Source organism: Theileria parva (genome assembly GCF_000165365.1).
Source record: "Theileria parva strain Muguga chromosome 4 map unlocalized ctg_529, whole genome shotgun sequence".
Classification (NCBI taxonomy): Eukaryota; Apicomplexa; class Aconoidasida; order Piroplasmida; family Theileriidae; genus Theileria; species Theileria parva.
In genome coordinates this window covers 1,492,580-1,519,118 of record NW_876246.1, presented here as the reverse complement: position 1 = coordinate 1,519,118, position 26,539 = coordinate 1,492,580, and the positions used below count along the sequence as shown (strand labels likewise).

At 34.3% G+C, this 26,539-nt stretch overlaps 14 protein-coding genes and 2 non-coding genes across 16 annotated transcripts; 10 read left to right on the top strand and 6 right to left on the bottom strand.

The window, feature by feature from the left end:
- The first annotated feature begins 26 nt into the window (after positions 1-26).
- On the top strand, positions 27-1,127 carry TpMuguga_04g00779 (uncharacterized protein). The gene has a single exon (XM_061306073.1). It carries the CDS (start codon positions 310-312, stop codon positions 874-876), a length of 567 nt encoding a protein of 188 aa, XP_061161235.1. The 5' UTR covers positions 27-309; the 3' UTR covers positions 877-1,127.
- On the bottom strand, positions 893-4,313 carry TOUSLED (Protein kinase domain protein). Its single transcript, XM_759321.2, has 15 exons — positions 3,860-4,313; positions 3,608-3,822; positions 3,478-3,577; positions 3,411-3,446; positions 2,783-3,380; positions 2,607-2,748; positions 1,739-2,568; positions 1,623-1,704; positions 1,543-1,591; positions 1,442-1,510; positions 1,293-1,412; positions 1,213-1,262; positions 1,144-1,184; positions 1,020-1,090; positions 893-989 (listed from the first exon to the last, which is right to left on the bottom strand). Exons 1-15 carry the CDS (start codon positions 4,244-4,246, stop codon positions 900-902), a joined length of 2,880 nt encoding a protein of 959 aa, XP_764414.2. The 5' UTR covers positions 4,247-4,313; the 3' UTR covers positions 893-899.
- Positions 4,314-4,388: 75 nt separating this feature from the next.
- On the top strand, positions 4,389-5,971 carry trpS (tryptophan--tRNA ligase). Its single transcript, XM_061306072.1, has 9 exons — positions 4,389-4,688; positions 4,784-4,898; positions 4,930-5,088; positions 5,120-5,205; positions 5,236-5,396; positions 5,425-5,558; positions 5,590-5,749; positions 5,779-5,875; positions 5,905-5,971. The coding sequence occupies exons 1-9, from the start codon at positions 4,506-4,508 to the stop codon at positions 5,938-5,940; spliced, it is 1,131 nt and encodes a 376-aa protein (XP_061161234.1). The 5' UTR covers positions 4,389-4,505; the 3' UTR covers positions 5,941-5,971.
- A 19-nt stretch (positions 5,972-5,990) lies between these two features.
- On the bottom strand, positions 5,991-8,110 carry TpMuguga_04g00775 (uncharacterized protein). Its single transcript, XM_061306071.1, has 3 exons — positions 6,534-8,110; positions 6,373-6,502; positions 5,991-6,342 (listed from the first exon to the last, which is right to left on the bottom strand). The coding sequence occupies exons 1-3, from the start codon at positions 7,809-7,811 to the stop codon at positions 6,026-6,028; spliced, it is 1,725 nt and encodes a 574-aa protein (XP_061161233.1). The 5' UTR covers positions 7,812-8,110; the 3' UTR covers positions 5,991-6,025.
- A 125-nt stretch (positions 8,111-8,235) lies between these two features.
- Positions 8,236-10,613, bottom strand: ddx27 (DEAD/DEAH box helicase family protein). Its single transcript, XM_061306070.1, has 12 exons — positions 10,422-10,613; positions 10,124-10,321; positions 9,983-10,082; positions 9,877-9,953; positions 9,705-9,836; positions 9,567-9,674; positions 9,458-9,535; positions 9,170-9,424; positions 9,030-9,139; positions 8,886-8,999; positions 8,562-8,854; positions 8,236-8,531 (listed from the first exon to the last, which is right to left on the bottom strand). The coding sequence occupies exons 1-12, from the start codon at positions 10,485-10,487 to the stop codon at positions 8,347-8,349; spliced, it is 1,716 nt and encodes a 571-aa protein (XP_061161232.1). The 5' UTR covers positions 10,488-10,613; the 3' UTR covers positions 8,236-8,346.
- A 133-nt stretch (positions 10,614-10,746) lies between these two features.
- Positions 10,747-12,467, bottom strand: TpMuguga_04g00773 (uncharacterized protein; the record flags this gene model as incomplete). The annotated part of the gene is made up of 1 exon (XM_759316.2): positions 10,747-12,300. The coding sequence occupies one exon, from the start codon at positions 12,298-12,300 to the stop codon at positions 10,747-10,749; it is 1,554 nt and encodes a 517-aa protein (XP_764409.1).
- Positions 12,468-12,567: 100 nt separating this feature from the next.
- corA (Tp10) lies at positions 12,568-14,969 on the top strand. The gene is made up of 10 exons (XM_061306069.1): positions 12,568-13,157; positions 13,199-13,260; positions 13,369-13,460; positions 13,495-13,582; positions 13,619-13,690; positions 13,724-13,889; positions 13,920-13,997; positions 14,030-14,336; positions 14,367-14,714; positions 14,744-14,969. The coding sequence occupies exons 2-10, from the start codon at positions 13,230-13,232 to the stop codon at positions 14,891-14,893; spliced, it is 1,332 nt and encodes a 443-aa protein (XP_061161231.1). The 5' UTR covers positions 12,568-13,157; positions 13,199-13,229; the 3' UTR covers positions 14,894-14,969.
- Positions 14,970-15,200: 231 nt separating this feature from the next.
- Positions 15,201-15,280, top strand: TpMuguga_04g00940. The gene has a single exon. It is a non-coding gene; the product is annotated as a tRNA-Leu (tRNA).
- A 383-nt stretch (positions 15,281-15,663) lies between these two features.
- TpMuguga_04g00939 lies at positions 15,664-15,743 on the top strand. The gene has a single exon. It is a non-coding gene; the product is annotated as a tRNA-Leu (tRNA).
- Positions 15,744-16,002: 259 nt separating this feature from the next.
- On the top strand, positions 16,003-16,754 carry RPL26A (ribosomal protein L24). Its single transcript, XM_759314.2, has 3 exons — positions 16,003-16,086; positions 16,226-16,276; positions 16,337-16,754. Exons 2-3 carry the CDS (start codon positions 16,261-16,263, stop codon positions 16,732-16,734), a joined length of 414 nt encoding a protein of 137 aa, XP_764407.1. The 5' UTR covers positions 16,003-16,086; positions 16,226-16,260; the 3' UTR covers positions 16,735-16,754.
- A 10-nt stretch (positions 16,755-16,764) lies between these two features.
- TpMuguga_04g02635 (uncharacterized protein) lies at positions 16,765-17,524 on the bottom strand. The gene is made up of 6 exons (XM_061306203.1): positions 17,419-17,524; positions 17,323-17,377; positions 17,223-17,289; positions 17,158-17,187; positions 17,022-17,126; positions 16,765-16,990 (listed from the first exon to the last, which is right to left on the bottom strand). Exons 1-6 carry the CDS (start codon positions 17,469-17,471, stop codon positions 16,809-16,811), a joined length of 492 nt encoding a protein of 163 aa, XP_061161900.1. The 5' UTR covers positions 17,472-17,524; the 3' UTR covers positions 16,765-16,808.
- A 75-nt stretch (positions 17,525-17,599) lies between these two features.
- METAP1 (metallopeptidase family protein M24) lies at positions 17,600-18,938 on the top strand. Its single transcript, XM_759313.2, has 8 exons — positions 17,600-17,789; positions 17,840-18,052; positions 18,094-18,213; positions 18,243-18,332; positions 18,362-18,432; positions 18,462-18,633; positions 18,664-18,711; positions 18,741-18,938. The coding sequence occupies exons 1-8, from the start codon at positions 17,651-17,653 to the stop codon at positions 18,884-18,886; spliced, it is 999 nt and encodes a 332-aa protein (XP_764406.2). The 5' UTR covers positions 17,600-17,650; the 3' UTR covers positions 18,887-18,938.
- A 43-nt stretch (positions 18,939-18,981) lies between these two features.
- On the bottom strand, positions 18,982-20,492 carry TpMuguga_04g02325 (uncharacterized protein). Its single transcript, XM_759312.2, has 7 exons — positions 20,330-20,492; positions 20,139-20,252; positions 19,927-20,109; positions 19,643-19,892; positions 19,553-19,612; positions 19,362-19,459; positions 18,982-19,330 (listed from the first exon to the last, which is right to left on the bottom strand). Exons 1-7 carry the CDS (start codon positions 20,345-20,347, stop codon positions 19,019-19,021), a joined length of 1,035 nt encoding a protein of 344 aa, XP_764405.2. The 5' UTR covers positions 20,348-20,492; the 3' UTR covers positions 18,982-19,018.
- Positions 20,493-20,569: 77 nt separating this feature from the next.
- Positions 20,570-22,501, top strand: USP14 (Ubiquitin carboxyl-terminal hydrolase family protein). The gene is made up of 7 exons (XM_759310.2): positions 20,570-20,734; positions 20,792-21,020; positions 21,101-21,298; positions 21,329-21,383; positions 21,418-21,443; positions 21,477-21,950; positions 21,981-22,501. Exons 1-7 carry the CDS (start codon positions 20,622-20,624, stop codon positions 22,464-22,466), a joined length of 1,581 nt encoding a protein of 526 aa, XP_764403.1. The 5' UTR covers positions 20,570-20,621; the 3' UTR covers positions 22,467-22,501.
- Positions 22,502-22,772: 271 nt separating this feature from the next.
- Positions 22,773-25,076, top strand: sqd (RNA recognition motif family protein; the record flags this gene model as incomplete). The annotated part of the gene is made up of 6 exons (XM_061306068.1): positions 22,773-23,082; positions 23,144-23,221; positions 23,251-23,414; positions 23,461-23,611; positions 23,705-24,343; positions 24,418-25,076. 6 exons carry the CDS (start codon positions 22,773-22,775, stop codon positions 24,519-24,521), a joined length of 1,446 nt encoding a protein of 481 aa, XP_061161230.1. The 3' UTR covers positions 24,522-25,076.
- Positions 25,077-25,109: 33 nt separating this feature from the next.
- Positions 25,110-26,533, top strand: TpMuguga_04g00765 (YagE family protein; the record flags this gene model as incomplete). The annotated part of the gene is made up of 13 exons (XM_759308.2): positions 25,110-25,154; positions 25,184-25,255; positions 25,305-25,404; positions 25,478-25,545; positions 25,587-25,663; positions 25,696-25,755; positions 25,785-25,848; positions 25,883-25,957; positions 25,992-26,045; positions 26,075-26,147; positions 26,178-26,289; positions 26,318-26,393; positions 26,428-26,533. 13 exons carry the CDS (start codon positions 25,110-25,112, stop codon positions 26,515-26,517), a joined length of 966 nt encoding a protein of 321 aa, XP_764401.2. The 3' UTR covers positions 26,518-26,533.
- Between the last annotated feature and the right edge of the window lie 6 nt (positions 26,534-26,539).

Here is a 26,539-nt window from a genome sequence, read left to right as displayed (position 1 = left end):
TTATAATCATTGAAATTTAATTTAAAATGTGTATGAATTTGACCTTAGAATTTGATTATTGTCCACCACTTATCTCTCCAAACCTAAGCACTACCAATTTTCCATTTTATTTGTTTATTTGTCAAATATACAATGTTTTAAATTGTAAAATAGTATTTGTTGATATTTTATTCGTATGTAGACTGTTATTTCCAAAAATTTATCAAATTCCTGTTATGATGAGTCAGTGGACTTCTGATTGTATTTTCATGTCCACTAACATGATTAATTTTATCATCAACACATTTAGATGTTTATAACCTTTCAAAAATGGTTGATAAATCCTGGATTACCTTTGTAACTGAGTATCTCAAGGAGGTTGAGAAGAGTGGTTCTAATGATTCTACTGATGAACAGGATTCTTATTTAGAAGATGACATTAATGATTCCAATTCTGTTAGCAAATATAAAAAGACTTGGTGTAACTCACTGGATCGTTCATTTGGTTACGCTTTCAGGTTATTTTGTCGGTTCGTGGTTCTTAGAACTCTAAACGAATCCTCCATAAAGAAAAGATACAAAATAAGTTCTGAAGACTTTATCGACGTTATAGATCGCAACTTTAAATATAAAGAAACTCGTCAACCCAAGCCCCTTCCCAAATACTATAAATTCTACCCTAGATACGCTAAGTGGCACAACAGGATGGTTAAGGAGAAGAGGCTTCGGGGGAATCTGAAGACCTGTAACATGAGTTTTTTCAGGAAGCGGGCTTCACAGAAGTTTACACCCAAGAAGAAAGAAATCAAAATAACTCCTGAACGTTTGCTGAGGTACAAGATCGTTAAACCTGTACATCAATTCCCTAAGGTTTCTCTATCTGAAGCCTTTGAATAACACATATTTAAAAGAAATTTAAATTATTCAAAGTAGAAAATTGGGCAGTTAAGGGCCTCCTCTATTGAAGGCCTATCATTTGGCTCTACTGCGAGGAAGCTTTGGATGAGTTTCTGAAGGCCATTGACTAAGAATGAACGAACCTTGCAATCTTCCGACACTTTATATGTTTGAGGGAACTTAACCCCTGATTTCGCCTCCTTGTACAATCGGTCTGTAAATTATATTTTAATTTAATCACAATTTTATAATATTTATTCTTTATACCTGATAGAGAGCTTTTGTTACAGAATTTCCCAAACGGTCGACTACACAATTATTAATTAATAAAAGCACCTGTTGAATAACATTTCATAAAGGATGCAACCAACTGCCCATATGTCAATCTACAAAATTTTGATAAATTAATCACTAACCTTGTCTGTTAGTGGTACTTTCACATTTGGTCTTGTGTTAGCTAACAGGCATTCAGGAGGCTGGTACCAAATAGTCCCTCCTCCACCCCAATATACTTCATTTTCATCTGGTCTCACAACCTGAAAGTTTTATTATTCAGCAAGCTTACCTTTGAAAGTCCGAAATCAGCCAACTTAATGTTTCCCCTATGGTTCAGGATGTTTCCAGGTTTAAGGTCCTAGGAAATTGTTTGTAAATAAATAAACTTACACAGTGATGAACTCGTCCTTCAGGAAGTGTCTTCATGAAATATAACCCCCTAAAATAATTATTTTCCTTTTGTATCATACTGTAGTATTTGATATGTCCATGTTATTGCAAGTTTCTCAGGCACAGGGCCGTGAAGTTTTATGTACCGATCAAGATCCCCATCTGAATAAATTTAATAAAAATTCCTTATACTTACCGTCACACAGCTCTAAAATAGTAGCCAGCATGTTATCTCCCATTTCAAAACAAGCTTTCATATTAACTATGTTCGGATGTGTTCTGCAGTTCTTGTGTATATCAATCTCGTTCTTAACTCTCATTACTACATTTCCCCTCTCATGTGCATCCATATCATGTGATAAAATGTGCAATTTAGCAGCTTGGACTGTGAGAGTGATGGGATCAAAAACCTCCCAGACCTCAGCGAAACCTCCCTTACCTAACATGTTTAGTAAACGGTATCCCCTCTTCAAAGGAGGAAATCCTCCCCATTTAGAGTTCCTTTCTGCCCAGTGAAGCTTAAGTTTTTTGTAAAGTGCTGATCTGCCGTTATCTAGTTTCTTCTTTAGCTCAAACAGTTCAGAGTTTGCTTCAAGGATCTGCTCAAGAACAAAGGCCAGGAAGTCCTTATTCTTATTCTTTGAGGTCCTTAGCATGTACAGGGAGCTTTGAAGAACTTTCATTAGCTTAATTTCAGAGTAGCAGCATGTTGTGTAGAGAGTTCCATCCCTGAAACTGTCCTGGCTCGGAGGGACTATTACACGGTTCGACTCAGTTTCGTCCAGCCATTCCAGTTGGTGGGGCACACTAGTAAAGCCTAAGACTGGTGTCCCACCTGAAAACATTAACATTCCGAGCTCATGTAAGACCAAGTGGTATCCTTCCATTTCTCCTCTTTCCTCCATCTTGCTGTATATCCATTTGTTAACTCCACCAGACGGTACTCTGTTTGAGTAATTCTCGTTATGTTCGAACTCGTTATATGATGCTATTGAGTTAACGGAAGATGTAGGATCGCGTATCCTGCTAAACATGCTTTACATACAGAATTTTAAAGAATTTACCTTGGTGTAGATGTAGGAGCGTTATCTCGTTGAATCAAATCCCCCGTATCATTCTGATTATAGTTCAAAGTTACTGAGGGTGTCAAAGTCGATTGGTCGACTTGATTACCGTTAGTTGAATTGGTGTTGGGTGCATTACATCCTATAGAATGATTATTAATAATATTTTTTATTACTTGTTTTTGAATCCAAATTTCTGTCTTCGTCCTCTGACAGTTGTTCTATATTAATTTGTGTGGAACTGGCTTCCTTGGCGTTGGAATTATTTGACACTGAAACTCCAAATGGGATTGTGGTTTCCCTAGAAGAGTTGTAATCCTGGTTATTGTAGTCATCTGTATAGTTATAGTTTAAATTTTCATAGTTTTGGGATTGACCTTGCATCATAGGGACCATGGGTGTTGTATTTTCGTTACGATTATTTAGGTACATATCCAAATGTTGATTATTTTCAGCCATTTCATTTTCTGGGGAGGGCGATTGAACCCTGACATTTTCACTTGATCTAGTTCTATGGATAGGGTTAGGTCTGCTTGGTGTCATGCTCATTCCTCTCACTACTCTTTTGTTCGGATCCATTGACCTTCTCAAACATGCTAATGATACTGTATATAATTTTCTCCAGCGTTTCTTGAGCATGTTAGTCTCCCGATGAAATTCTGATATAAAATCACGCCTACCGTAGGTATTTTCCTCTGCAATAAGTTCACACTCATACATTTTCCTCTCACATTCCTTAGCTTCAGCTAGAATCTCGAAAAAGTATCTTGAAACCTAAAATCATTATCAAGGTGTTTAACGAACTGATGAAGCCATATGCTTAGTTTTACGATTTTTTTCCTGAAATACATGTCTGTTGGTCTTTAAATACCTGTTTTTTGTATAGATAATCATGATAATCATTGAGTAAATCGTTCAATGGTTTGAAATATGAAGGATTAAATCTTCTCCAGTCCTTAATATTTTCATCACTAAATATTTATTTATGTTATATAAAATACTTTCGGGATTTATGTTTCTTTGGTTTATTAGGCGTTTTTAGGTCTAAAAGCTCAGAATACTCCTGATTTTTCAAAATTTTTGACACGAAATTCTGATTTATATTCTTTAATTTATTGGAATAGTTGTCTACAAAGTGGTCTATTAAGTATTTGTTTAAAGCGTTCCTCTTCCATTGCTTTGAGAAAATATAATGTCTTCTATTCTTCTTAATTTCCTATTTAATGATGTATTTATCACATTTACTAAAATACCTTGACGAATTTCTCGGAAATTAGCTGGGCATTGTAGTAGTTGTTATGTGTGTCGGCTTCCGGATTGTTATTTTCCAAAAATGACCTAACATCATCTCCGAATAATTCCTCAAATGGAACTTTATATGGCTTTTCTGCCTGTTCGTCTCTTGGTGGGCTATATGCCACCAATGTTCTCCTTGGAGTCTTGACTAATTTTGGAAGAACGGTGTATTCTATGTTAGGGACTGATTTCCGTGTTGAGGAGTTTTCTGGAGAGTTGATTTTGTTATGTTTATATGGATAATCCGAAGGTACTACAAAAACTTCATGATTTTCTTTAACATTCACGAAAACCAGTGGTATTGTAGAATCGACAGATTCAATATTAATTGTTCTACTCTCCATCTTCAGTGGATTTACAAGATGATAATTGAAAAAAATTATATATATTGGGAAAAAAGGTTACACATCGTTATATTTTATTTATTTTGAATAGCTTTATTATGTAGATTCCCCATCACAAACATATGAAGGTTTTGAAACCTTCTGTTAGTTATTATAGCATTTTATCATTTATTTGCACACAAATCTAAATTGTTTTAATAATTTATAAGTTTAAGGTTCATTTATTCTTAGATTTTCAGAAATTTATCTTCGATATGATATGCATATTAAAAAAATTATTTATTTGTTTACATTATTCTCCAAACTTCCATTTATTTATGGTTTAATTTTGCCAAACAAACCTTTAAAAGGGGATGTGTCATTTATAAATTCCACCAATAATTCTATTTTTCCAAGCAAACATAAACATACACACAACAATGTAACACTTTCTGGAATCCAGGTATTTTCCACATATACACATCGTAACTAATATTATTTTTGACCACAGAACCTATATTTTTTCTAAAAATTCATCTTTTATTAAATTATCTATAGCCTACTGGTGAAATACACATTGGTAACTACATAGGGTGTTTAAGTCCTTGCTTGAATTACCAAAGAACTCATAATGATTTGAATGTTATGATCGCAGATAATCACGCAATATCAGGTTTTTATTAATAGTAAATAAACCAATTTAGGCCTAAAATCCAACGACAATTTAAAAAAATATACAAGGAGTACCATCGCACTTTCCATCGCATCTGGGATTAACCCTGAGAAAACTAGAATATTTATACAGAGCCAGTTCCCTCAGATCCTGGAACTTAACTGGATCCTGGGTTCCGTTGTGAGAACTGGTTAGATTTTATATATTTAATTTGAATTTAGGAAAATTTCACAAAATCGTACAGTTTCGTAATCGAGGAATAAACGTCAGTAACGAAAATCTTGCAACCTTTTTGTACCCTTTACTGGTCCGTTTACTAGAATTATAAACTTTTTAGATGGCTTCAGATATTTTTGCAATGAATGCCACTCATATAATTGCTGGTCCTGACCAAAAAATCCACCTAACTCTAGCTCGATATATCGCGAGAAAGCTAAACCGCCATATAGACTCAAATTACTTTACCGTGCCTCAAATGGTTAAAGGATTCACTTACAAGTTAGTTTGAATACAATATAGTTTCCAGGGTGAAATCGCTATCAAACGGGACTAAAAAGATGTCCAAGTCCTCAGAGTCAAAGTTTGACACAATTAATATGCTCGACACTGATGATGATATTTATCGGAAGATAAAAAACGCGAAGACTCAGACTTCTGAAGGTATAGACAAAATCAGCCTAAAATGTTTTAGAGGCAATCACTCCTGAGATACAAAACCTACTTCGACTATACAGTTTCTTCTCCAATAAAGCTTACCCTGAACTTCTCAAAAGTGTTGATTTGTCAAACTTCTATGATTTGAAAATGAATTTGGCATCCTGTATTATAGATTTTTTAAAACCCATTAAGAAGTTAGTTTTTGATTTTCATTAAAATTTAGGAAATATTATGAAATTATTGACGATGATAAGCTTTTCGAGCAGATACTCTCCAAGTCTAATGACCAGCTTTCAGGAAAGCTGAACCGAAGACTTAAGGTTAGTTCAACTTTGATAACAGTTTTCAGGAGATTAAACGTCTTTTCAACCTCTATACTCGTTAATGTATATACTCCTTAATATAATAACCAATAATTACATAATTAACAAAATATATTACTAAAATATATTTTTATGTTAAACGATATTTTAAAGCCTATTGAGACTGTGAAATAGACGATATTTGAAAGAGAGTTTGAGTGGATCGTCGGGGATTTCCACCTCCACTTTCTCTTGCTCAAGGGGAACACATGGAGCTACAATGTTTGATGGGTCGAGAAGGAATCGATTTCTCTTAGGAGATTCGTTTTCATGATCTAAAGACTCAGATTCAGTTAACCCAAGGCTTCTGATGGCATTTTTCAAGTTTTCCATATCTTTATCGTTTTTTTTGCATGGGTTAATCATCTTCTCAGCCTCCTCTACTGTGATCATGCGGAGCTTATCAATGCTTATGAACCTTTCGTCTAAAAAATAATTATGAATTACAAAAATACCCCCAAGTTCTCCGCTTTTAGAGTGACTATACGATTTGTCGTGTTTTTCTGAGGCTCCCGCATGGCCCTTATGCGATCTCGATTTTGCGTGTTTCCCCCTCGACACCACCGGCCGTTCTGGTTCGTAGTACTAATAATAATTATAAATACATTAAACTTACTTCTTGCCTTTTTCTTCTAGTTCTATGCGATTTGGCCCTTCTCACTGGTGGTTTAACCTCATCGACGATTTCTTGTTGATAGTCAATGGATGCAGCGGCTGGAGTTAGGTCATCTAAAAGCGATTTGTCGGGATCTGATGGTTGTTCTGGTATGCGGGCTGCTGGGGCTGGCCCTCTCCTATTCTTAGCTTTTCTCCCCCTGTTTGATTTCTTCTTTACTGGAACCTGAATTACCGGCTCTTCATATTCATACTGAACGTACTCAGGTTCAGGTTTCACGGGTTCTAATGGTTCAGGAACGGGCTCGGGAATGGCTTCAGTGAGTTCCTCGACTTTTGGTAATTGAGCTTGCTCATCATCTTCGTTAAGAAACTCGTCCACATCTAATGGAAGGTCTTTGGTGTCATGGTCGAATGAGAAATCAGTCAAGTCACTCACTGGTGTTATAATATCACGTTCACTCATCTCTTTCAAGGATTCTTCGCTATTCACGGGTTGAACTAGAGATGGCTTCAGAGCATCTTCAGGAAGCTCTGTCACAACTTGCTCTTCTTTTGGGACATCCGATTCAACAACTTCCTCCTTGGTGACATGAGGTGGTTCATGAGGAGGTTCAATTGTAGGTTGCGGTTCTTCAGAAGACTTTGTTACATATTTAACATCCCATCTGGTAACCCTATTTCTTCTGGTATGTGTTGGAGTTTCAGGAGCAGCCTTATCAGGTGTAGAGTGATTTTCCACAACCCTAATCTTCTTTGTCACTGTAGGCATTGATTGAACTCTCATCAACCTCCTATTTTCCAGGAGAGTTTTTTTATCTGTCGCTCTCACGTCAGTTGACACTGCATCATACTTTGAATTATTTGAATAGTTCAAGCTGGTTGAAGTAGCCGTCCTTTTACTACCTGGCTTCCTACCAGGTCTAGATCCAGTTCTTGTGTATGTTGAATCTGCGGCATCATGCCTATATCCATCCATTGATGATAGACGGTACGATTTTTGATCCATTGAACGTCTTTTATCATGCACTCTGGTTCTTGTTTTATGAACACTCGGGCCAGATTCCATATTTAAAGATGAGGAGCTCGTCTTATTTTCATCTTCCATCCTTGCGAACCTATCCTCGTAATATTTTATCTTTCTCATCTCCCTGGAGCTCATCTTTGGATCAAACTTTGGGGAAGATTCCACATTTTTAGAATTCTCAGTTTCATGTTTGGAGAACTCCGTATTTTCAGGAGGGTTTTGAATTAGAGTTTCTACATCCTTATCGTTCATTTTACTACGTGAAATAAACAAACAATTAAAATTAGATAAGAATTTATTGTTACAACAAAGCTGTATTAAAATTATAAGTGGATGTGATACACGGAAACATTAAAATAGAAGATTTAAAATAGATAAATGACAACAATCAAGCCATATCAAAGATCTGGAGGTTATGACCAAGTTTTAGTACGGTTTTAAAACGACAACTAGGAAGAAAACTCATATTTATTTTACAACAAAAGTTACGAATTATTATTCATTTAAATAAAAAATCCAATAATTAATTTAACATAAGTTATATTGTAAAATGATAACTGGAATAGATGTAAAATAATTAACACCACTGTCATGTATCACTACGATTTAATAACCATTATATCAAATAGTAACAATTATTTTCTTATTATATTATATCCTTTTAACATTTATAAATATTTTAAACATGAAAAAAATTTACAAATTCTTATTTCTGATTAAATTTATGCCCTCCTGATCTTGAAACTTCCGATTCTCCCATTTTTCATCAGTAATTTACATCATCCGTCTAGTTTCTTTTCTTCTTTTTAGATATTCTTTTAATTTTTTTAAACTTGTTTTTGTTGATCTCATTCTTCTTTTCCTTATCAACCATTCTTTGTGTTTTACGATTCGCCTCCTCAAACTCCTCCTTAGATGCCATCTTCTTGTCCTTTTTCGATCTAAACCACTTTCTTTTCTCTAGTATTTTCTCTAAAAATTTTTGCCAAAATGTTGTTATACCTGGATCCCTTTCAGAATGAGTTTTGATTGTTGCGTCACACATTCTAATATCCTTTTCTATGCTCTCTTCCAGTAGAAGTTCCTTAATCTTCTCTTCTAGCTCACCTATTTTAGTTTTATACTTATTTAGTGTTGCAGATGTGACTTTTTTCTTGTTTTTTGATAAAGGGGCACCGATGTCGGATGTTTTTTTAAGGAAGAGTTTAACTTGTGACCTCTGATCGTCTACATAAAGAGTAATTGCCTTCCCATGGGATCCCATTCTAGCAGTACGACCAACTCTGTGTATGTACCTGAATTTTATTATTTAGAACAGTCAAATGCCTTGTAATATCAGTTGGTAAATCTACATTGATTACTGTTTTAATGCCCGGTATATCCAAGCCTCTAGCAGCCAGTTCACTTGCCAGTAAGTAGTCAATTTCACCATTTTTAAATCTAGAAAATTAGTTAACCTTAAATGATTACCTTTCAACTGATTCAAATCTCTTTGACTGTGATAGATTCCCATGTAGTTCTCCACATTTCATATTGAGGAGATTGAAAATGAGAAACATGCGATGGGCTGACCTTTTAGTCTAAAAAAGTTTAAACCATGTTATTTTTACCTGGAAAAATAGTATTGTTTTCTCCTTGGAATACTTTGTACATAAGTAAAGTGCACAAGCTTCCCTGTACTCCTCTTTTGGGATCATTAACATCTCGAACTCGAGTGTTTTAGAGACCTTTGTCGGGTCGTCCACCTTCACGTATACTGGGTTTACCAGTGAGAGGCTCACTAACTCCTTAGTTTCTTCAGTCAATGTAGCACTAAACAGCATAGTCTGGCGATTCCTGTTACAGTACTTTAAAACTTGAAGGCACTAAATTATAACTTATAAAACTGTGTAACTAACTTCATCTCTAAATCCCAATTCAAGAAGCTTATCTGCTTCGTCCATTATAACCACCTCAATATTTTCCACATTTATTGACTAAACTTCAATGCTATTTAATTTAACATACACTGGAATTCATTAACATGTCCAGAGCCCTTCCAGGCGTACAAATTATACTTTCTGGGAATTGTCTTAGTCTGCTCTCTTGTTCCTTTATTGGAATTCCTCCAGTCAACTAATACATTTTTTTAAAATTAAAACTAACCAAAATTGATTTTGAGCTTAGATACTTGGATAATAATTTGAAAACGTTAAAACACTGTGCTGCAAGTTCCCTTGTAGGCAGTATTACCAGTGCTTTAGTACCAAACCTAGAGTTTTGGACTTGCTTTTCATTCTAAAATATTGTTAATTTGTTTTTAAATGTATATTTATACCGTAAGTTGCTTTAAAACTCCTGAAACTACTAATCTCTGCAGTGTAGGAATTAAAAATGACGCTGTTTTCCCAGAACCTTAACACATTTTTACTTAAAATAAATACCTGTTTCAGCTGTAACTAACAAATCCTTTCCTTCCAGAGCCAGAGGTATGACTTTTGATTGGATTATTGTTGGATTTTGGTATCCCATCTCCGATATTGCCTATTAATTATTGATAAAAATTGTAAAAATTTTAATTTTACCCTCAATATTGATCTACACAGTCCAAAATCAGACCAATTTAAGTTAGATAAAAGGTTATTTTTTGGTTTATTGTCAGTATTTAGGGGTTTAATTTGATGATTAGTAACGTTCGAATCTTCATTTGGTTTATCTACCGAATTTGACTCTTTATTAACATTTTTTTCATGATATTCTGAGAATAAGTCAAAGAATCCTTCCTAAAATTGTTTATATTAAATTTAATTGACAATTAAATATTAAAATTTTGAAAAATAATAATTCTAGTTCTGTTAATAACTACTTTTTAGTATAAACCACCTCTGCATCTACTATAAGTTCTCCATCATCTGCAGAAGATTCATCGGAATCTCGATTATTATCCATTCTTATAGAATCTCAGTTATTATACTCTTGATTACTTAGGTGTGTGTTACATTTTCTTCTATACTAACATTAAATGATTACAAACATTTTACTTTAAATTTACCAACAAATCTGTATAAATAAAACTACATTATAACATGTTTAACAATGTAACCTTCCCATAGTGATGTATCTGATGTATAAAATGTTAATACACTAAATCAATAAAGAATATTTTAAAATTTAAAAATTAAAATTTAAATGTTACAAAAATGTGAAATCAAAGTGAGTTTAGTAATTCAACCTTTGTCTTTATTGAAAATGGATTACCATTATCTTTATCAGTAGTAATGACGTAATGTACTTTCTTATCATCTATAATTGTGCTCATAACCATGTTCGTGTGACTTCCGGTTTCACTAATAATTAGTTTGTGATTGATATGTTTATCCAGGTAGAATTCGAGGTTTGGGAAAATTAGAAATGTTGGCTTACTCATATACTGATCGAAATCAAATACTTTAAAATTTCCATGGTGACTGATCTTAATACCTTGATCCACAGAATCTGGTACCAAGGTTTTTAGGAACAACACATTTTGTTCAGCAATATTTTTCTTACCCAGAAGCTTTTTCGTTCTATCTAAATTATATCCGTACGATAAACTTAAATCTTTTTCCAATTTCCCTTCATTTTTAAGGTATTTTTCATGAAACAAAATATTATCTTTAACATATGTAAAGATGAATTCAGTGTTATCTTGGTTTGTTTTGATTGAATGGAGGGTTAATTGCTCTTGAGCAAGAAACTTTTTATGAAAGTTAATTTCAACTTGCTTTGTTTGGTCATTTGGGTCTTTGAACTCAAGGATGAAATCCTTATTTCCTTGAGATTTGCTCTTCAATACACCTCCCTCCTTTTCATTTACGATCAAGTTATCGAATTTAAATACCTGACCATCTTCCGGAGTAGATAAGTCTACGAATATTGTTTCAGGGTTTATTTCATCAAATTTCCTTATAAGTGTAATGTCCATAAGTATAGGTTTTAACTCCTGTTTCGATAGTGTATATTTTGTCCATTCTTTTTCACTACTTCTGTTAGCAACAAGTATGCTGTACTTTTCACCGTCCTGAAAAAAGCAGACGAAATTCTCTTGTACATCATTTTCCAGTAATCTTAAAGTGTTGCTGAGCTTTATTTTTGATATAATCTTCCCAGCTGGTGGCTTGTAGCATTTTATATTTCTAACCTCTTCGAGTTTAAAATCAGCGGCAGGATGTTCTAAATCTAACTCAATTAACTCAACCTTTGTTTTTGGTTTTACGGGTTCACTTTCCGCTTCCGTTTCTGTTTTGGATTCACCTTTTACCTTTTTAAACCCATCATCCTCAAGAAAATACTCTTCAGAAGTCTGGTCTTCGAATACTACAGTCAAATGACCATCAAAGGGCGATGTACAAAGTGCATGATCGATTTTTTTAGAAAATGTAAGATCCTTGCCATTTCCTCTTATACTCTTAAAGCTACCCATTGAACTAGATTTCAAAGTATACTTTAGAATTCCAGGTATGGAAGTAGAAACTTCAAGTTTATTTGATACATCGGTAGCATCAACGTCCAAAACTACTCCACCCAAATTAGAACTGCCAGTAGAACGCGATATTCTAGAAGTAGAGGAAGACCTAGTACCTACTGAGAATATAGAACCCCTAGTGCTAGCACCATCACTATTATTTTTACTTGATAATCCTGGCGGTGATGGAGCGATCACCAAATCATCGAATTTAAATATTAAAATAAGATAAAATAATTGTGACCGTGAAAATAACATTTAAAATCACTCTATTTCAGGGTCGAATATTTTACAGGAATTATTTGGAAGACAACTATTTTGTCGCCATAATACAAAATTTTACAACTATGGTACATGATTAATTAAAAATTAGTGAAATTAAAATTTAATTTTACAAAACTACATTTTCAAAATAAATAATTATAGAAGAATGAAAAACCGGTTGAATTCCTTAGGAATTTTCATGTTGGTTTATAAGGCGTGCATGATTTGTAAATTTAATTAAAATTTATAAATTTGTACACAATTATTGTTATTCTCTCCCTGATAAAATATAGAAGTTGTAATTTGCTCTCATATTTACAAAATTTTCTCTTATATTAGCATCAGTGTTTTATTGTATTCACTTTGTGTAATATATTTGTTTTATTAGAGATTCTTAAAAAACAATTAAATTTAACTGGTTTTTTAAAATCATAAACCATTAGTTAGGAGGCTAGGTTATTGTATGATTCTAAATCGAATTGATTCTTACAGAATCTGGATTAAATTTGGCATATTATTAGTTGAAAATTTGTTATATTAATAATTAAATTAGTAATTATAAAAATATTCTGTTCTTACAGTTTTATTCAAATTTATTTGTTTGTACATAGGTATCACCTGATTTCTTGGTCCTTACCAACAAATTGTAACTATAGGGTAACATATTTTGTGAAATCATTTTAATTTATTTGCTGTAAAATTATTACTGTTGTTTAATACTAGATTCTAAGATTCTAGCACCTGAATGCACTCGTAGTTGCTCATTACTATTTACGATAGCTGTAACGTCTATTATTAATAAATTGACGTTTTAATTCACCTATACTCCAAAGAAGCAGGGATTTAATATAGTATTTTTAAATTGTTTTTCAAATTTTATCTGTTGACTTAGATCTAATACAATCTACACTAAAATTTATGACATGGGATGCATCAAACTTAAAAATATTTTCGGTACTCATACACATTGACATTGAACATTTCTGATAGTTATTTTTAAGTAAATTTACTTCATATTCATCTATCCTATCTTTATTTATTTTATACTTGAGCATTTGTTAGGCGAACACTGGAAACAGTCGTATCGTGACCTAAAAATCAGCGCCAAGCCAACTCAGTCCTGCGGATTAGCCGCTAGTTCAAGGAACATCGCTGTTGGTTTTATAATTTTTATTTTTATTTTTCTAGTTCCCCTGGGATGTCGGCAGCGGTGGAATTGTTTCAATCATTGACATTAACAACTATGAGAGGAATCCTCCAGTAACCAAACTGTTAGGTAACTGAAAATACCCAAGTGAATAATAATTAACAGGCCATACCGGATCAATTCTTGACATTGATTTTAATGGATTCAACGATAACATTATTTCCTCGTCTTCTGATGGTAATTAAACCACAAAACCCAATTTTATCTCAGATTGCTCCATCAAAATTTGGGACATTTCAAATGTAGAGTCTAACGAAGTACCCGAGTCAACTTTAACCCTTCAAGGACATAGAATGAAGGTCACAAATCTCAAGTGGAATCCAACTGTTGACTACGCTCTTCTTACCACTTCTTTCGACTGTACAGCTAAAGTCTGGTAAGAAAAAAAATTTTCTAAAAAATTTAGGGACGCGTCAAATGGCAAAGAACTATTTTCAACCTCAATTGGTGAGCATCCTTCTTCATGCTCCTGGACACCTAACGGGTACTTTAAGTTTGGAAATTAATGTAATTTAGAGACAAGATTTTAGTTTCAACCAAAGAAGCGAATGTATCATTAATTGACCCGAGATCAGGAAATTGTTGTAGCAAGTATAAGGCTCACGACTCTAATAAGTTGACAAGTGCTTTATGGCTTGGAGGACATTACGGAGGTGACCACATATTTACAAGTGGTTTTGTTGATAACAAGACTAGACAAATAAGGGTTTGGGACACGAGGAAACTCGAGAAACACTTGATTTCCAATGATATTGACAGTTCGCCTTCTCCCTTGATTCCACACTGGGATCCTCAAATTGGGTTGGTTGTCCTCGCTTCAAAGGTTAATTTCTTCATTAACAAATTTCTTTAGGGAGACTTAACAGTCAGAATCTTCCAATACATTGATAAGGAGCTAAACAGGGCGGGAGAGTTCAAAGCCACAGGTTCCATGAAGTCCTTCTGTTTAGTACCCACTGATATCTGTGATAAATCGAAGTGTGAATTAGGAAGGTTCTTGTTCAATACTGATTGCAAGCAGATAAATCTTACATCCATGTTCATCATAAGGAGGAATTCTGCAACAACAATGAACGAACTTTACGGAGAGGAGTACGATACTGCAAGGTATTCAGTCCGTGACTGGGAAGCAGGACTTGAGAAGAACTTGGGTCGTCTGACAATAACCAAAAACAAATGCGCCCAAATCATCAAAGATAAGGTTTGTGCAGAATCTTTATATTACTTTAGGATGCTGGATGCAAGTTCAGGGAGATTTCCAAAACCATCCAGGAGTGTAATGCCAAATACGGAACCAACTTTAACAATCCAGAATTGATCCCAGTCTTGGAGCAACTTAAAGATAACATTAGTGATCTTATTAAAACAATCAAGACATAAATTATTATGTATCCTTTAAACCTCAACACTGTTTTAACGAATAAGAATCATAATATTTAATGTAATGCTGGATTTACATGTTAGATTTTGACTACCAACTATTTTAGATGTTTTCAGGTATCAGGACATATCAATCCGTGGGAAGATTATAATTATGTGTAGTATCATTCACCACAATGGACAACATCATATAGAATTATTTCATGATTCTACACAAAATTTAAAATTATCACAATTTAAAATTTTATCCACAATTTGATACCATCAAATAAAACAAATACAAATGAACATTATGTAATTGTTGGAAGACAGGGTGGCCGAGTGGTCTAAGGCGCAACGTTAAGGCCGTTGTCAGTGATGGCGTGGGTTCGAACCCCACCCCTGTCAATCGTTTATATAAATTATAAATAAGTTTTTATTTAATTTTTATTCTATCTTTATTTTAATTTCATGAGGAATCCAAAGATTTGAGAAATTTCAAGAAATTATGACTGGAATCTTCCACACACCCTAATTACGTTCCAACAGACTTATTTATAAAATTATTTATATTTTATACGGATTTCATCCAATAGTTTAAATTTTGTTAAATTTCTTATGAGATTCTTATATTATTATGGAATAACGCCATTTATATTTGTTACTCATCCGACTAATGATGATTCTGACTATATAATTTAATTAGAGTAAGCAAACAAAGAATTATTTGCACTCAATAAAAAAATAACTATATGTATGTATATCAACGTAAATTATAGAATTGGAAAGCAGGCAGGGTGGCCGAGCGGTCTAAGGCGCAGCGTTTAGGCCGCTGTCAGTAATGGCGTGGGTTCGAACCCCACCCCTGTCATTATATAAGAAACGGTGTAACTTTAGCTTAACTATTTATATATGATATATTGATGTATTGATTCGGACTCTACACCGTTTTAAGTTAATAATGAACGCTGACATAAATTGACACATTGGAGAGTACATTTAAAATTTGGAAAATGAAATATATGTTATAACACAAAATAATTAATTTACATAATAATTTCAAATCTATTATCTATTTATTGATCTTCCACTTGGTACTATACTCAAATATCACACCCCATACCTATATTGATACATCCCAAATTCATTCTGATTTTACCATATAATATATTTATTTTTATATAATTTTTACTTCTCTGTATATTTTATTACTGGTAAGCATTTCATGACTATTTAAATTTCATACTATTATTTTTATTTCCCACAGTTGTTTTGCTTAGTCTAGAAGATTCTAAGAATTAGATACTACAAATAATCAAAATCGAACAGTTCACTTTAATAACAGTGTTTTAGGGCGTTTAATTCTTGAATTTTATATTTTATTAAATATGAAGACAAGCAAAAGTTGGTTTTATTTAGTTTGCAGATTACAATTATATTTGATAAATACTAATTATTTTTTAGCCGTTTCAAGTAGTAGAAGGAAGAGCCGCAAGGCCCACTTTACTGCCCACTCAAGTAAAAGAAGGATAATTATGAGCGCAGTTTTGTCCCGTGAACTTAGACAAAAGTATAACGTCAGATCAATACCCATCAGGAAGGACGATGAAGTCATGGTGGTAAGAGGCCAATATCACGACAGAGAGGGAAAGGTCACCCAAGTTTATCGTAAGAAGTGGAAGATTTACATTGAACGTATAACCAGAGACAAAAACAATCGTGAGAGTGTCCAAGTTGGAATCCACCCTAGCAACGTCGTTATTACAAAGCTAAGGCTTGACAAGCACCGTCGTAAGATACTTGAAAGAAAAGGGAAATCATCGACAAAAGGAAAATACACCGAACACGACGTTAAAGTATAAATGTACTTCTGAACAACAAATATATGATAATTCTAATCAAATAAAACATTTACATTCACTAAAAAAGGAGATTACTAGTTTGGAGTTGGGACCTGAGATAGAAGACCACACATGTTTTCTGCTAATTTTCTGGAATCTAGCTTTGAAACATCCTTATTGAGACCCATAATTTGTGAAAACTCTTCAAGTTCTGATTTACTGAGCTTTTCACCTCTAGTTGAAAGGAGATTAAATAATCTGCCCTTATCAAGGTATCCTAAGTGTGTCAAATGAATCCAATATGTTACCTGAGCTGTTCTCAAACAAACGAAGAGCCTCAACCAAAGCTCTCTCAGTCGGAGGTCGGGAATAAAACTTTACGAAACTGTTGATAAAGGTCTCAAAATCAATCCCTTAAGTGTAAATATTATAGAGGAAAAATACCTTTGGAGTCACCGAGATCCTTAAAAATCTCTAAATTTGATTTATATCAGAAATTCACATTTTACCTGAAACTATCCAGTCCAAACGTTTATCTGAAACTGTTTGACCAAATGATCTGAATAGTTTCCGAAACTAAAACATAAAATTAAAAAACACTGCACATACCTCATCCTGATTTATTAATCTATCTCCATCAGAGTCTACAAGCCTAAACTGGTCCCTGAAATATGTATTTATTTAAGCATTTTTTAAAATGTGTACCTTATCAGCTTAATATGCTCTGGGTTAAATCTCAACTTTTGACTAGAAGCCATTTATATATGTAGATAAACTTAAAAAATATTATTGAGTAAATTTTATTGAAAATGTGTAATAAAATGATAGAATAAATTACTATTGCACATGGGGAACAGAAGAATCACAAAGCTACATTATTTAACTTATTTTTCTAAATAATAACTAATATTGACCTTTTAGATTATTTGTAATGTAAATGACAGTTAAAATAAGCAAGTATTTCATGAAAAATTCCTTTCTTACACCAAAACTCGTATTGGAGAAGATATGCCCTAATTTGGCAAACAAGAATGGACTAAAATCCCAAAAAAACTTTAAACAAACAGTTAGATATGGTACAGATTTTTATACAAAATCTCTCGATAATTATTTAACAATTATTTAGGTGAATACCCTGTTTTATCGCATGATCCCATTCCTAGCCATATACCCAGACCATATTACGCCCAGAATCGCACAGAAGATGAGTTAAAAATATACTACAACCAGAAACTACCATTTGCTGAAGTTAAAAATGAAGAACAAATCTCCAAAATGAGAGCTGCTGCCAAAATCGCTGCTAAATGTTTAAAGTTATGCTTGGATTCTACAGAAAAAGGTTTGCAACTTCACCAAAATTTCGTCTTACATTAATTTCAGGAGTTACCGCTGATTTTGTTGACAGAAAGGCCCAGGATTTTATCGTTAGTTCAGGAGCTTATCCCTCTGGAGTTAATTTTCATGGATACCCTAGAGCTATATGTGTTTCAGTAAATGAAGGTAACTTCCTTTAAGATATTGTATTTTAGTTGCCTGTCACGGCATACCTAATATGAGGCCTTTTCATGAATCGGACGTTGTTTCCTACGATTGTACTGTTTTTTATGATGGCTTTTTTGGTACCTTTAAATTTAATAACTTTTGTCAGGCGACTGTGCTGCAACTTGTATAGTCGGCGAGGCTCCAGAAGAGATCAAAAAGCTGGTTTTAGTTTCAAAGGTATTCGTTCAACTAATAAATTTCTTTAGGAATGCTGTTACGTTGCTATTGATAGCCTGAAACCCGGTGTCAAATTCTCAAAACTGGCTAAACTTGTTTCGAACCACGCTGAGAAGAACGGATTTTCAGTTATAAAGGAGTTTGGAGGACATTTTATTGGTCATGTGCTCCACATGCCTCCCATGATGCAGTTCTCTCACCGTTAGTTTTCCTGATTTTAAAAGTTTTTAGCGAGTTCAACTCCAGGAGTAGCTGAAGAAGGTCACGTTTTTACCATTGGTACTTTCGTTTCATTTATAATAATTTAGAGCCCATAATTTGTCAAGGAGATAATTCCATATACACTTGGGAGGATGGATGGACCAATGCCACTTCAGATAACGGTTTCTGTTCTCAATTTGAGCACACTGTTCTAGTTACCCGTGACGGATGTGAAGTGTTAACCCTCCCTTAATCTTATAGACTAGTTGCACACCACACTAACTACACATAAAGAAAACAAATACACTCAGACACATAAAATATATAAATAAGTGTAAATATGCATAATTCTCGTGTTCAATACATTACATCATTATGTTACAGGTTATTCATAATCGTCGTCATCTGATTCTTGGTATTCCTCCTCCTTGTCCTTGACCCTCACGCCAATTAACTTTTGCTTTCTCTTCTTCCCCGAGAATCCATCATCTTCCGGTTCATCATCATGATCATCATCTTCTTGTTCCTGTTCTTGCTCTTTCTCAGGTTTCTGAGAGGATTGGGACTTTGCTCGCTTTTCAACCGGGAATATGTTGTAAATGTCCGAGTCCTTGTATTTTGTCCATTCCAGAGTTTTTGGATGGCCATGGTCGTCAAGCTCACGAACCAAAATCGGGTTCTCGTCGGAAACATAACCCTGAGATGTCATGAAGAAGCAGTCAACTTACATATACAATCCACATAAGAATGTCCTCATGTGGGTATGGTCCATGGACGGCAAGCTCGTCCTTCACCCACCTGAACTCGTAGTTCTTAAGTTCCTTGCCTAAAGGGATTTTCAATAAAGATTCTTAACAAGATGTTTTAAATAACATTTTTTAAATAAGATTTTTAAAAAAACTTGGTAAAAATTACAAACCGTTGTTTTTGTAGGTCATGAGCGACTCGACAATTTCTTCTTTTGTCATGAAATACACGTCTAAAACGTTTATTTACTGTGTAAACTCACTCTGCCATGTCATGGTCAGAACATGCGCTAAGTCAGAAACTTCATATGGTGATTTTTTCAAGTCACTTTCACTCTTTTCCTTAAATTCAGCAGATTTTAAGTAATCGGAAGGGGTTTGCTCATCTTCTAACATTGCGACCAGCAGTCGAATCACTTCAACTTTTGGTAAATCGTAGATCAAGTCCACTGCTTCAGATCGTTTAGAAGGTTTTACAACACTCTTGGGACTGTCATAGACAACCTGGGTGTCCTAAAACATTTTAACAGGCGCGTCTGTAACTCACATCAAACTCTGAGGTTTTCAATGATTGTAGCCAGGGATCTTCAACTTTCTTCTCTTCCTCAGTTTCTTTGGCGAGTTTCTCTACGAACTCCTTGTCCAGAGTGCTCACATCTTTAAAGTCATCGTCAATTTTAGTAAAGTGCTTGGCTTTTTTCGATGCAACGCCTTCTTTTTCAGCGCCGTTCTAAGCAAAATAGGGCAAAATAAACTCACATCTTTTTGTTTTGGAGAGGTGTCTTCTTTGCTTTCTTCAAAAGGTTCTTGATCAACATCATCTACACAGGATTCACTTCGTAATCTCCTCCGTTTACTTCTGATATCATCAATCTAAAACAAAACTCAGTTTAGATAAATGCAGCTTCATATATAACTTAATCAAATAAATAACTGGATAGTTAGGAAACCTCCTTTTGAGAATACATAATCAATAATGTTGAAATAAAATTACTGTGTTAATTAAATCCAACATTATTGACAAAAAAATTAAAGCTAATCAATACTAAAAATATTAGTATTAACTAAACAAAGAATAGAACAGGAATTCGGATCGGACGATTTCTATAGACATAAAAAAGTGATGATAAACGTCATGAGGTAATAACACAACCGATGTAACTTTAACCCACATTCGTCAAATAAAGTTAAAAAACACAAAATCTCAATTTTAATCAATTTAAATTAATTTTTATCTAATTTATGGAAAACCAAGATAATACTGTGAGTGTTAACGTGAAATGGATGGGCAAACAATACGAAGGCCTGAAAATGAGCTTAGATGAGCCTTTAGAGTCTTTTAAAAACCAACTTTGGTATTAATTATATAATTTTATGTATGATTCTTTACATTTTATTACATATTATTTTAGTTCCCTCACTGGTGTGCCTCCCGAAAGGCAAAAGATAATGTTTAAGGGTATAATTCCAAATGACGCCGATTTATCAAAAATTAAGATTACTAATGGAGCTAGGCTTATGCTAATAGGGAGTGCGGAAAAGCCGCCCGAGTGTATTGAGAAAGTCCGTTTCTTTGAGGAGCTGTCATCACAGGAAAAGGCCAAAATTATGAATGATAACATAATTGTTAAACTTCCACCGGTATTTTATAATATTTACAATATTTATAAGTAAAATTTCTAGATATAGATCGTGAAATGACTAATATATAATTTTATTAGGGCATAATGAACCTAGGGAATACGTGTTATTTTAATTCGGTAGTTCAATTCCTATTCCCAGTTACCGAATTGTGGAATTCTGTTTCAAAGTGCTTAGAAGTAAATGGTAACTCACCAGACGTCCATTTTGCAAAGTCACTACTTGATATGAAGAACCAGTTGAACCACACCCTTGAGAGATTTGTCCCCCTGGTTCAGGTATTTTACCCAATTTAAACATCATTTTAGATACAATTCTTGAGGAAAATAAATCCTCTGTTTTGTAGAAAGGATGAGAAAACAGGTAATTTGCATATTTTAAATTGACTTTAATTTAGGAATGTATATGCAACAGGACGCAGAGGTATTCAATTGATAATATAATTTTCAAATTTAGGAATGTTTAAATTGCATACTGGGAAACTTAAACTCTTTATCTGAAGATAAGATTGCAGAGAATGTGTTTGGCTTTTCCATGGTCTCAAAAACAAAGCCTGTTAAGCCTGAGGGTTCAGACTCCGAACCGTCGGAGACAGACACAAATCCCGGGGAAAATGTCAGTTCAGTGGAACATAATCTGGTGCTATCCTGCTATATGGGAACTCCACTGAAGTCTGTTGGAACCTTAATGGACGGGATTAACCTGTCACTTAACGAGGAGCTGCTAAAGTTTTCAGAGAAGGATGGCTGTGACGTTTTGCATAACAAGGTCAGCAAGCTTAGTTCTCTCCCGAAGTACTTGATCGTACATCTTGTCCGTTTTGAGTGGAAGCAGAAGAGCCAAGTATCGCATACAGACGCAATTAAAGCCAAGGTGTGTAGAAGGGTTAATTTTGAGAGGTATATCGATATCACGAGTATTTGTTCTGAGGTACTTTATATGCCAGACATTTTGCTTTAGGAACTTCAACAAAAACTAAGAGCTGCTAAATCCCACCAAATTAAGAAGGAAGACAAATTAAAGGAAGAATTAAATGGACAGGAAAAGGTAGAGAATAAGAATGAGGGCGAAAACCTAGATGTTGAGATGGTAAATTTGGATGGTTACGAAATATCACCGGGAGAATATGCTACTGGAAAATATGAGCTTATTTCTATAGTAACTCATCAAGGAAGAACAGCGGATGCAGGTCATTACATATGTTGGACCAAGGATTCGAGGGAATACCCGACGAAAAACCCGTCAAACAGTAATGAAAAAGATATGGATAACCAAAGGGATGGTGAAAAAGAATCTAAAAAGAAAAAACAAGAAGACAGGTGGATCAAGTTCGACGATGATGTGGTCTCAGAGCAGGATTGGGGATCATTTGATTTGTGCGGAGGCAGGAGTGATTACCATATTGCTGTATTACTATTGTATAAATCACAAAATACAACACTATAAAAATTTTAACCTGTTAATAAGATGTAGAACTAATATTTTAACTATCAAATTCGTGTACATGTTAATTGAATAAAGGTGCAAATTTGAATTTTTAAAGTTAGAAAAAACTTGTTAAAATACATCTTAAAAATAACATTTTGTCACAATAATTCCAGGATCAAGTGAATTGGTCCCATAGAAATGTATTCATGTATGACTGTAGGGCTGATCACAATATTCAGTTTAGTAAATATTAATTACTTTTCTCACTACTTTGTTTTTATTATAATTTAATCCAAGGAATTAAATTATTAGAAAGTTAACAAGATGGCAAGGAAGAACAAAACAGCAGATAAAGATAAAGATAAGGAAAGTGAGGTTAAGTCGACCGAGGAATCTAAATCTGACAACCAGGAACAGTTAGACCCAGTTCCAAAGAAGGAAACCGAAGATAACAACGATAAGGACCATGAATCTGAAGAAGTTGTTAAATCTGAGGAAAAACAAGAGCCAGAGAAAAAAAAGGAGTCTGAGAAGCCAAAGGATGAGAAACCCAAGGAACACCACTCAACAACCACTGTTGCTCCTGAAACATATTTGACCACAGTTCCTCCAATAATTGAAAAGCCTCCATCAGGTATTATTAATACTATTTTTACCCTTTATTCCCACTATAATTTTCCTCATTAATTTTTTAGCTGTGGCTACTGTTAACACTCTCATTGATTCGACCCTGAAGTTCTTTGTTGGTGGCCTGCATCCCAACACAGATGAAGGTATCTTCAAACTTTGAAAAAATTTTTAGGTGAGTTGTCCGCCCACTTCGCCAAGTATGGACAAATCCTCGCCTCACAAGTCATGAGGGATATGGCAACAGGAAGACACAGAGGTTTCGGCTTTGTTACCCTAAAGGTACAGCCAAATACAATGAGCGTCTTCAAAGATACCCACGTCGTCTCTGGAAAAAGGGTATGTAATAACTATAATATTGATCACTCGTTATAAAAAATCGTAGGTTGATGTCCGCGCCATGCAAACTGACGTCGCTGCGAGTTTGAGGAAGAAGATCTTTGTCGGAGGTTTGTCCAAGGCCCTCAATGAGGAAATGCTCCAAGAGTACTTTTCCAAATTCGGCGAAGTTGACAAAGTTACCATTATGCGTCAACGTATGTACTTAATCAATTATTCAGTTACATATATTTATTTATGTTTACATTTATTTACATGCTATCTATAAACTAATTATAAATAAATTTTAGTTGATGGAACTTCAAGAGGATTTGGGTTTATAGTATTTATGACCGAGGAAGGAGCCGTAGGATCACTCAAGAACCCAACTCACTTCGTGTATGGAAACAAAGTTGATGTGAGGGCAGCAGAAACAAGGCCGAAGACAACAACACCAGCACCGTCAGCTGCAGTATATCCCTACGGAGTCGTTCAAACCCCGACTGACATGTACTCAGCCTCGCAAATGTATCGCCCCCAGGCTACTTACGACCCATCTCAGTACGCTAACATGACTCAGCAGCAGATGCTACAACAGTACCCACAGTACCAACTTTTGCAGCAGCAGATGGTTCAACAACAAATGGCAATGGCAGGGACCTACGGAAACTACTACTCAACCTCTGGGCAACAACCAACCTCGGGTCAGACCGCTTCAACGGGCTCAAATTCGTCAAATCCCTACGGCACAGCCTCCGCTACGGCAACAAACCCCTATGCAGCAGCTACGGCATCAACGGCCAACCCTTACGGAGCTACTGCTGCAACGGCTGCCAATCCTTACGCCACTGGGTCCAATAATTCAGCCAACCCCTATGCCGCAGCAGCTGCCTCTGGAAACCCTTATGCAGCCGCAACTGCATCTGCCAATCCCTATGCCGCTTCCTCAGGTACTTAAATTACTCATTTACTCAAATTCATTCATTAAATTATTTTACATTTAACTTGCTTATTAATAATTTAGCAGCGTATGGAGCATACCGAGGAAAGGATCAATCTGCCTACCAGGCAGGTGCTACGCACGCAGATGTTTCGTCATCGAGGGGATACAGACAGCACCCATATTGATATTTAGAATATTTATTGGTTACCTATCAGTAATTATCAATAATTACGCTATTCAATATTTTAATTATCATTAAAATATAATTCTTTTCGATATCAGTTTTATATTATTATTCAGCTACATTTCATACACTTGATACACATCTGTTTTCTATCAGTAAATAGCAGGCTTGCTAAATATCCAGATCGATATGTACCTGTAAATATCCGACGTTTTAAGTACCCGTATATCCAATTCCCTATCATATAACAGTTTTGTTATATACCGGTATGTATTCCACTAAGAAAGATAGTTTCCCCTACATATTCCCTAAAGAAATATAGCTTCGGTTATATATTCCTCTAGAGTAAGGTAGTATCCCTTATATATCCCATTAGACTAGGGTAGTTTCGGTTACGTAGGCAGAGTAAATATACCAGAATCTATTTACCAGTAAGAGCCTACCTAAGTATTTACTATCATCGAAGATATTTACAAGATTTAATCGGCGCTGTTCTGTCCCCTTTTACTTATACTTATCGGTTGACAGTATATACTTTTAATTATGATCCTCTTCACTATATGTGTTATTTATTTTATAAAATTTTGTAATGTATAATATTTTTATGTTTTTGACTAAGTTCAGACAGAATCAAGTAGATTGCTAGTTATTAATGATATTTAGGTAACACAAATTAGTAAATTCAAATTTGATGTAAAATATGCCAAAATCTCAACTTCTACAAAGATTCCGAAGGTGAATAATATTATAAACATATTTAATAAATAAAGCTAATTGAAATTAGAACAATGGCGTTGTATCAGCACACATGCTGGAGAAGGAAATCGACATAAATAAGATAAGGGATAAGCTCATAAACCATGGAGCAAACTTTACAATTAAAGGTATTTATGTATGGGAAAATGTATAAAGTACCATAATATGATTTTAAAAAGTTTTAAATGAAATTTAATTTAGATAAACTCGTACTAGTAAAAAGCTGTGATAATCTAAACCATAAATCAGGAACAGTAATTATGACACAGGTACTAAATTTATCTAAATAATGAATAAAATTATTACTTAGAATGGATTTATTGTCCTTTGGGGACACAGTAATAGTAGTTTTGATTGCTACAGGTCATTAGTAACAGAGTCAGAGGAGTGTGTAAACTATATTTTAAATTAAATTTTAGGATAGATAAGAGTCCACTCCATTCATACCATGAAACGCTAGATTTTACTGAAACTACTGGGTAATTAATCAGTGACTCATTTTATCTAGAGATACAAGGTTGTGTGATGGGAAGATCTTAATCACAAATTCCGATGAAAGGGAATATGACGAGGTTTGTTATTTATAGTTTAACTTTATTAATTTAGATCTCAGCTTCACTGGCTTTGATGACTGCAGTTAAGTTAAACTTCCTGGAGTGTGATATAAAGAGAAACTTAGAGGTTTGAACCACTTAACATATGATATGGGTTTCAGCTGCGGAACAATCAACTTCTGGGTTTGAAGAATTCTTTGGTTTATCAAAACTTGGTAATTAAGAAATTTTAAATTAGTCTTAGGACAGTGTTGCTATGACGCTATTCGAATTGGAAACCTATGCTCATGACTGCAGATACAGACTAAATCTCCAAGGTTCAGTTTATATCCTTAATGATTGTTTAGATTTATTAGAATATCCTGACGTGTTGTGGGATTATGACAAGCAGTGTGATTTGTTTAACAGGATACAGTCACTGTTTGAGATACCCAAAAGACTCGAACACTTGAATCACAGGTTACTACGAAATTTTAATGTATTTTAGAATATCTTGGACTTTGGAAACATTAAATTCATATTCTGAATATGTAAGACATAAGCATTCCTCCAGACTTGAAAAGGTTTCAAAGCATTAACTAACTTATTAAAATTTAGATTATCATCGCCTTAATTTCAATTGAGTTGCTTGTTGGAGTAATCCAGACATTTATCTCAAAACATAAACTAAATTACTCAAACACATAATATAATCACTTATTTACGCACA

Coding starts and splice junctions, on each gene's coding strand:
- TpMuguga_04g00779 (XM_061306073.1), top strand. CDS start 310: ATGGTTGATAAATCCTGGATTACCTTTGTAACTGAGTATCTCAAGGAG.
- TOUSLED (XM_759321.2), bottom strand. CDS start 4,246: ATGGAGAGTAGAACAATTAATATTGAATCTGTCGATTCTACAATACCA. Junction 1,705..1,738: donor TATTTTAGAGCTGTGTGACG/GTAAGTATAAGG, acceptor AAATTTATTCAG/ATGGGGATCTTGATCGGTAC. Junction 1,091..1,143: donor TAACAAAAGCTCTCTATCAG/GTATAAAGAATA, acceptor TATAATTTACAG/ACCGATTGTACAAGGAGGCG.
- trpS (XM_061306072.1), top strand. CDS start 4,506: ATGCATATTAAAAAAATTATTTATTTGTTTACATTATTCTCCAAACTT. Junction 4,689..4,783: donor TAACACTTTCTGGAATCCAG/GTATTTTCCACA, acceptor AATTATCTATAG/CCTACTGGTGAAATACACAT. Junction 5,089..5,119: donor GGGTTCCGTTGTGAGAACTG/GTTAGATTTTAT, acceptor ATTTGAATTTAG/GAAAATTTCACAAAATCGTA.
- TpMuguga_04g00775 (XM_061306071.1), bottom strand. CDS start 7,811: ATGAACGATAAGGATGTAGAAACTCTAATTCAAAACCCTCCTGAAAAT. Junction 6,503..6,533: donor CTAGAAGAAAAAGGCAAGAA/GTAAGTTTAATG, acceptor AATTATTATTAG/TACTACGAACCAGAACGGCC. Junction 6,343..6,372: donor TAAAAGCGGAGAACTTGGGG/GTATTTTTGTAA, acceptor ATTATTTTTTAG/ACGAAAGGTTCATAAGCATT.
- ddx27 (XM_061306070.1), bottom strand. CDS start 10,487: ATGGATAATAATCGAGATTCCGATGAATCTTCTGCAGATGATGGAGAA. Junction 10,083..10,123: donor TGTGTAGATCAATATTGAGG/GTAAAATTAAAA, acceptor AATAATTAATAG/GCAATATCGGAGATGGGATA. Junction 9,837..9,876: donor GAGTTTTAAAGCAACTTACG/GTATAAATATAC, acceptor ACAATATTTTAG/AATGAAAAGCAAGTCCAAAA.
- corA (XM_061306069.1), top strand. CDS start 13,230: ATGGGATGCATCAAACTTAAAAATATTTTCG. Junction 13,461..13,494: donor CTAGTTCAAGGAACATCGCT/GTTGGTTTTATA, acceptor TTATTTTTCTAG/TTCCCCTGGGATGTCGGCAG. Junction 14,715..14,743: donor CCCAAATCATCAAAGATAAG/GTTTGTGCAGAA, acceptor ATATTACTTTAG/GATGCTGGATGCAAGTTCAG.
- TpMuguga_04g02635 (XM_061306203.1), bottom strand. CDS start 17,471: ATGGCTTCTAGTCAAAAGTTGAGATTTAACCCAGAGCATATTAAGCTG. Junction 17,378..17,418: donor GAGCATATTAAGCTGATAAG/GTACACATTTTA, acceptor TACATATTTCAG/GGACCAGTTTAGGCTTGTAG. Junction 17,127..17,157: donor GGATCTCGGTGACTCCAAAG/GTATTTTTCCTC, acceptor TTTACACTTAAG/GGATTGATTTTGAGACCTTT.
- METAP1 (XM_759313.2), top strand. CDS start 17,651: ATGACAGTTAAAATAAGCAAGTATTTCATGAAAAATTCCTTTCTTACA. Junction 18,333..18,361: donor TTTTTATGATGGCTTTTTTG/GTACCTTTAAAT, acceptor AACTTTTGTCAG/GCGACTGTGCTGCAACTTGT. Junction 18,712..18,740: donor AGGTCACGTTTTTACCATTG/GTACTTTCGTTT, acceptor ATAATAATTTAG/AGCCCATAATTTGTCAAGGA.
- TpMuguga_04g02325 (XM_759312.2), bottom strand. Junction 19,613..19,642: donor TCTGACCATGACATGGCAGA/GTGAGTTTACAC, acceptor TAAACGTTTTAG/ACGTGTATTTCATGACAAAA. Junction 19,460..19,552: donor CATGACCTACAAAAACAACG/GTTTGTAATTTT, acceptor AAATCCCTTTAG/GCAAGGAACTTAAGAACTAC.
- USP14 (XM_759310.2), top strand. CDS start 20,622: ATGGAAAACCAAGATAATACTGTGAGTGTTAACGTGAAATGGATGGGC. Junction 21,299..21,328: donor GATTTGTCCCCCTGGTTCAG/GTATTTTACCCA, acceptor ACATCATTTTAG/ATACAATTCTTGAGGAAAAT. Junction 21,444..21,476: donor ATATGCAACAGGACGCAGAG/GTATTCAATTGA, acceptor TTTCAAATTTAG/GAATGTTTAAATTGCATACT.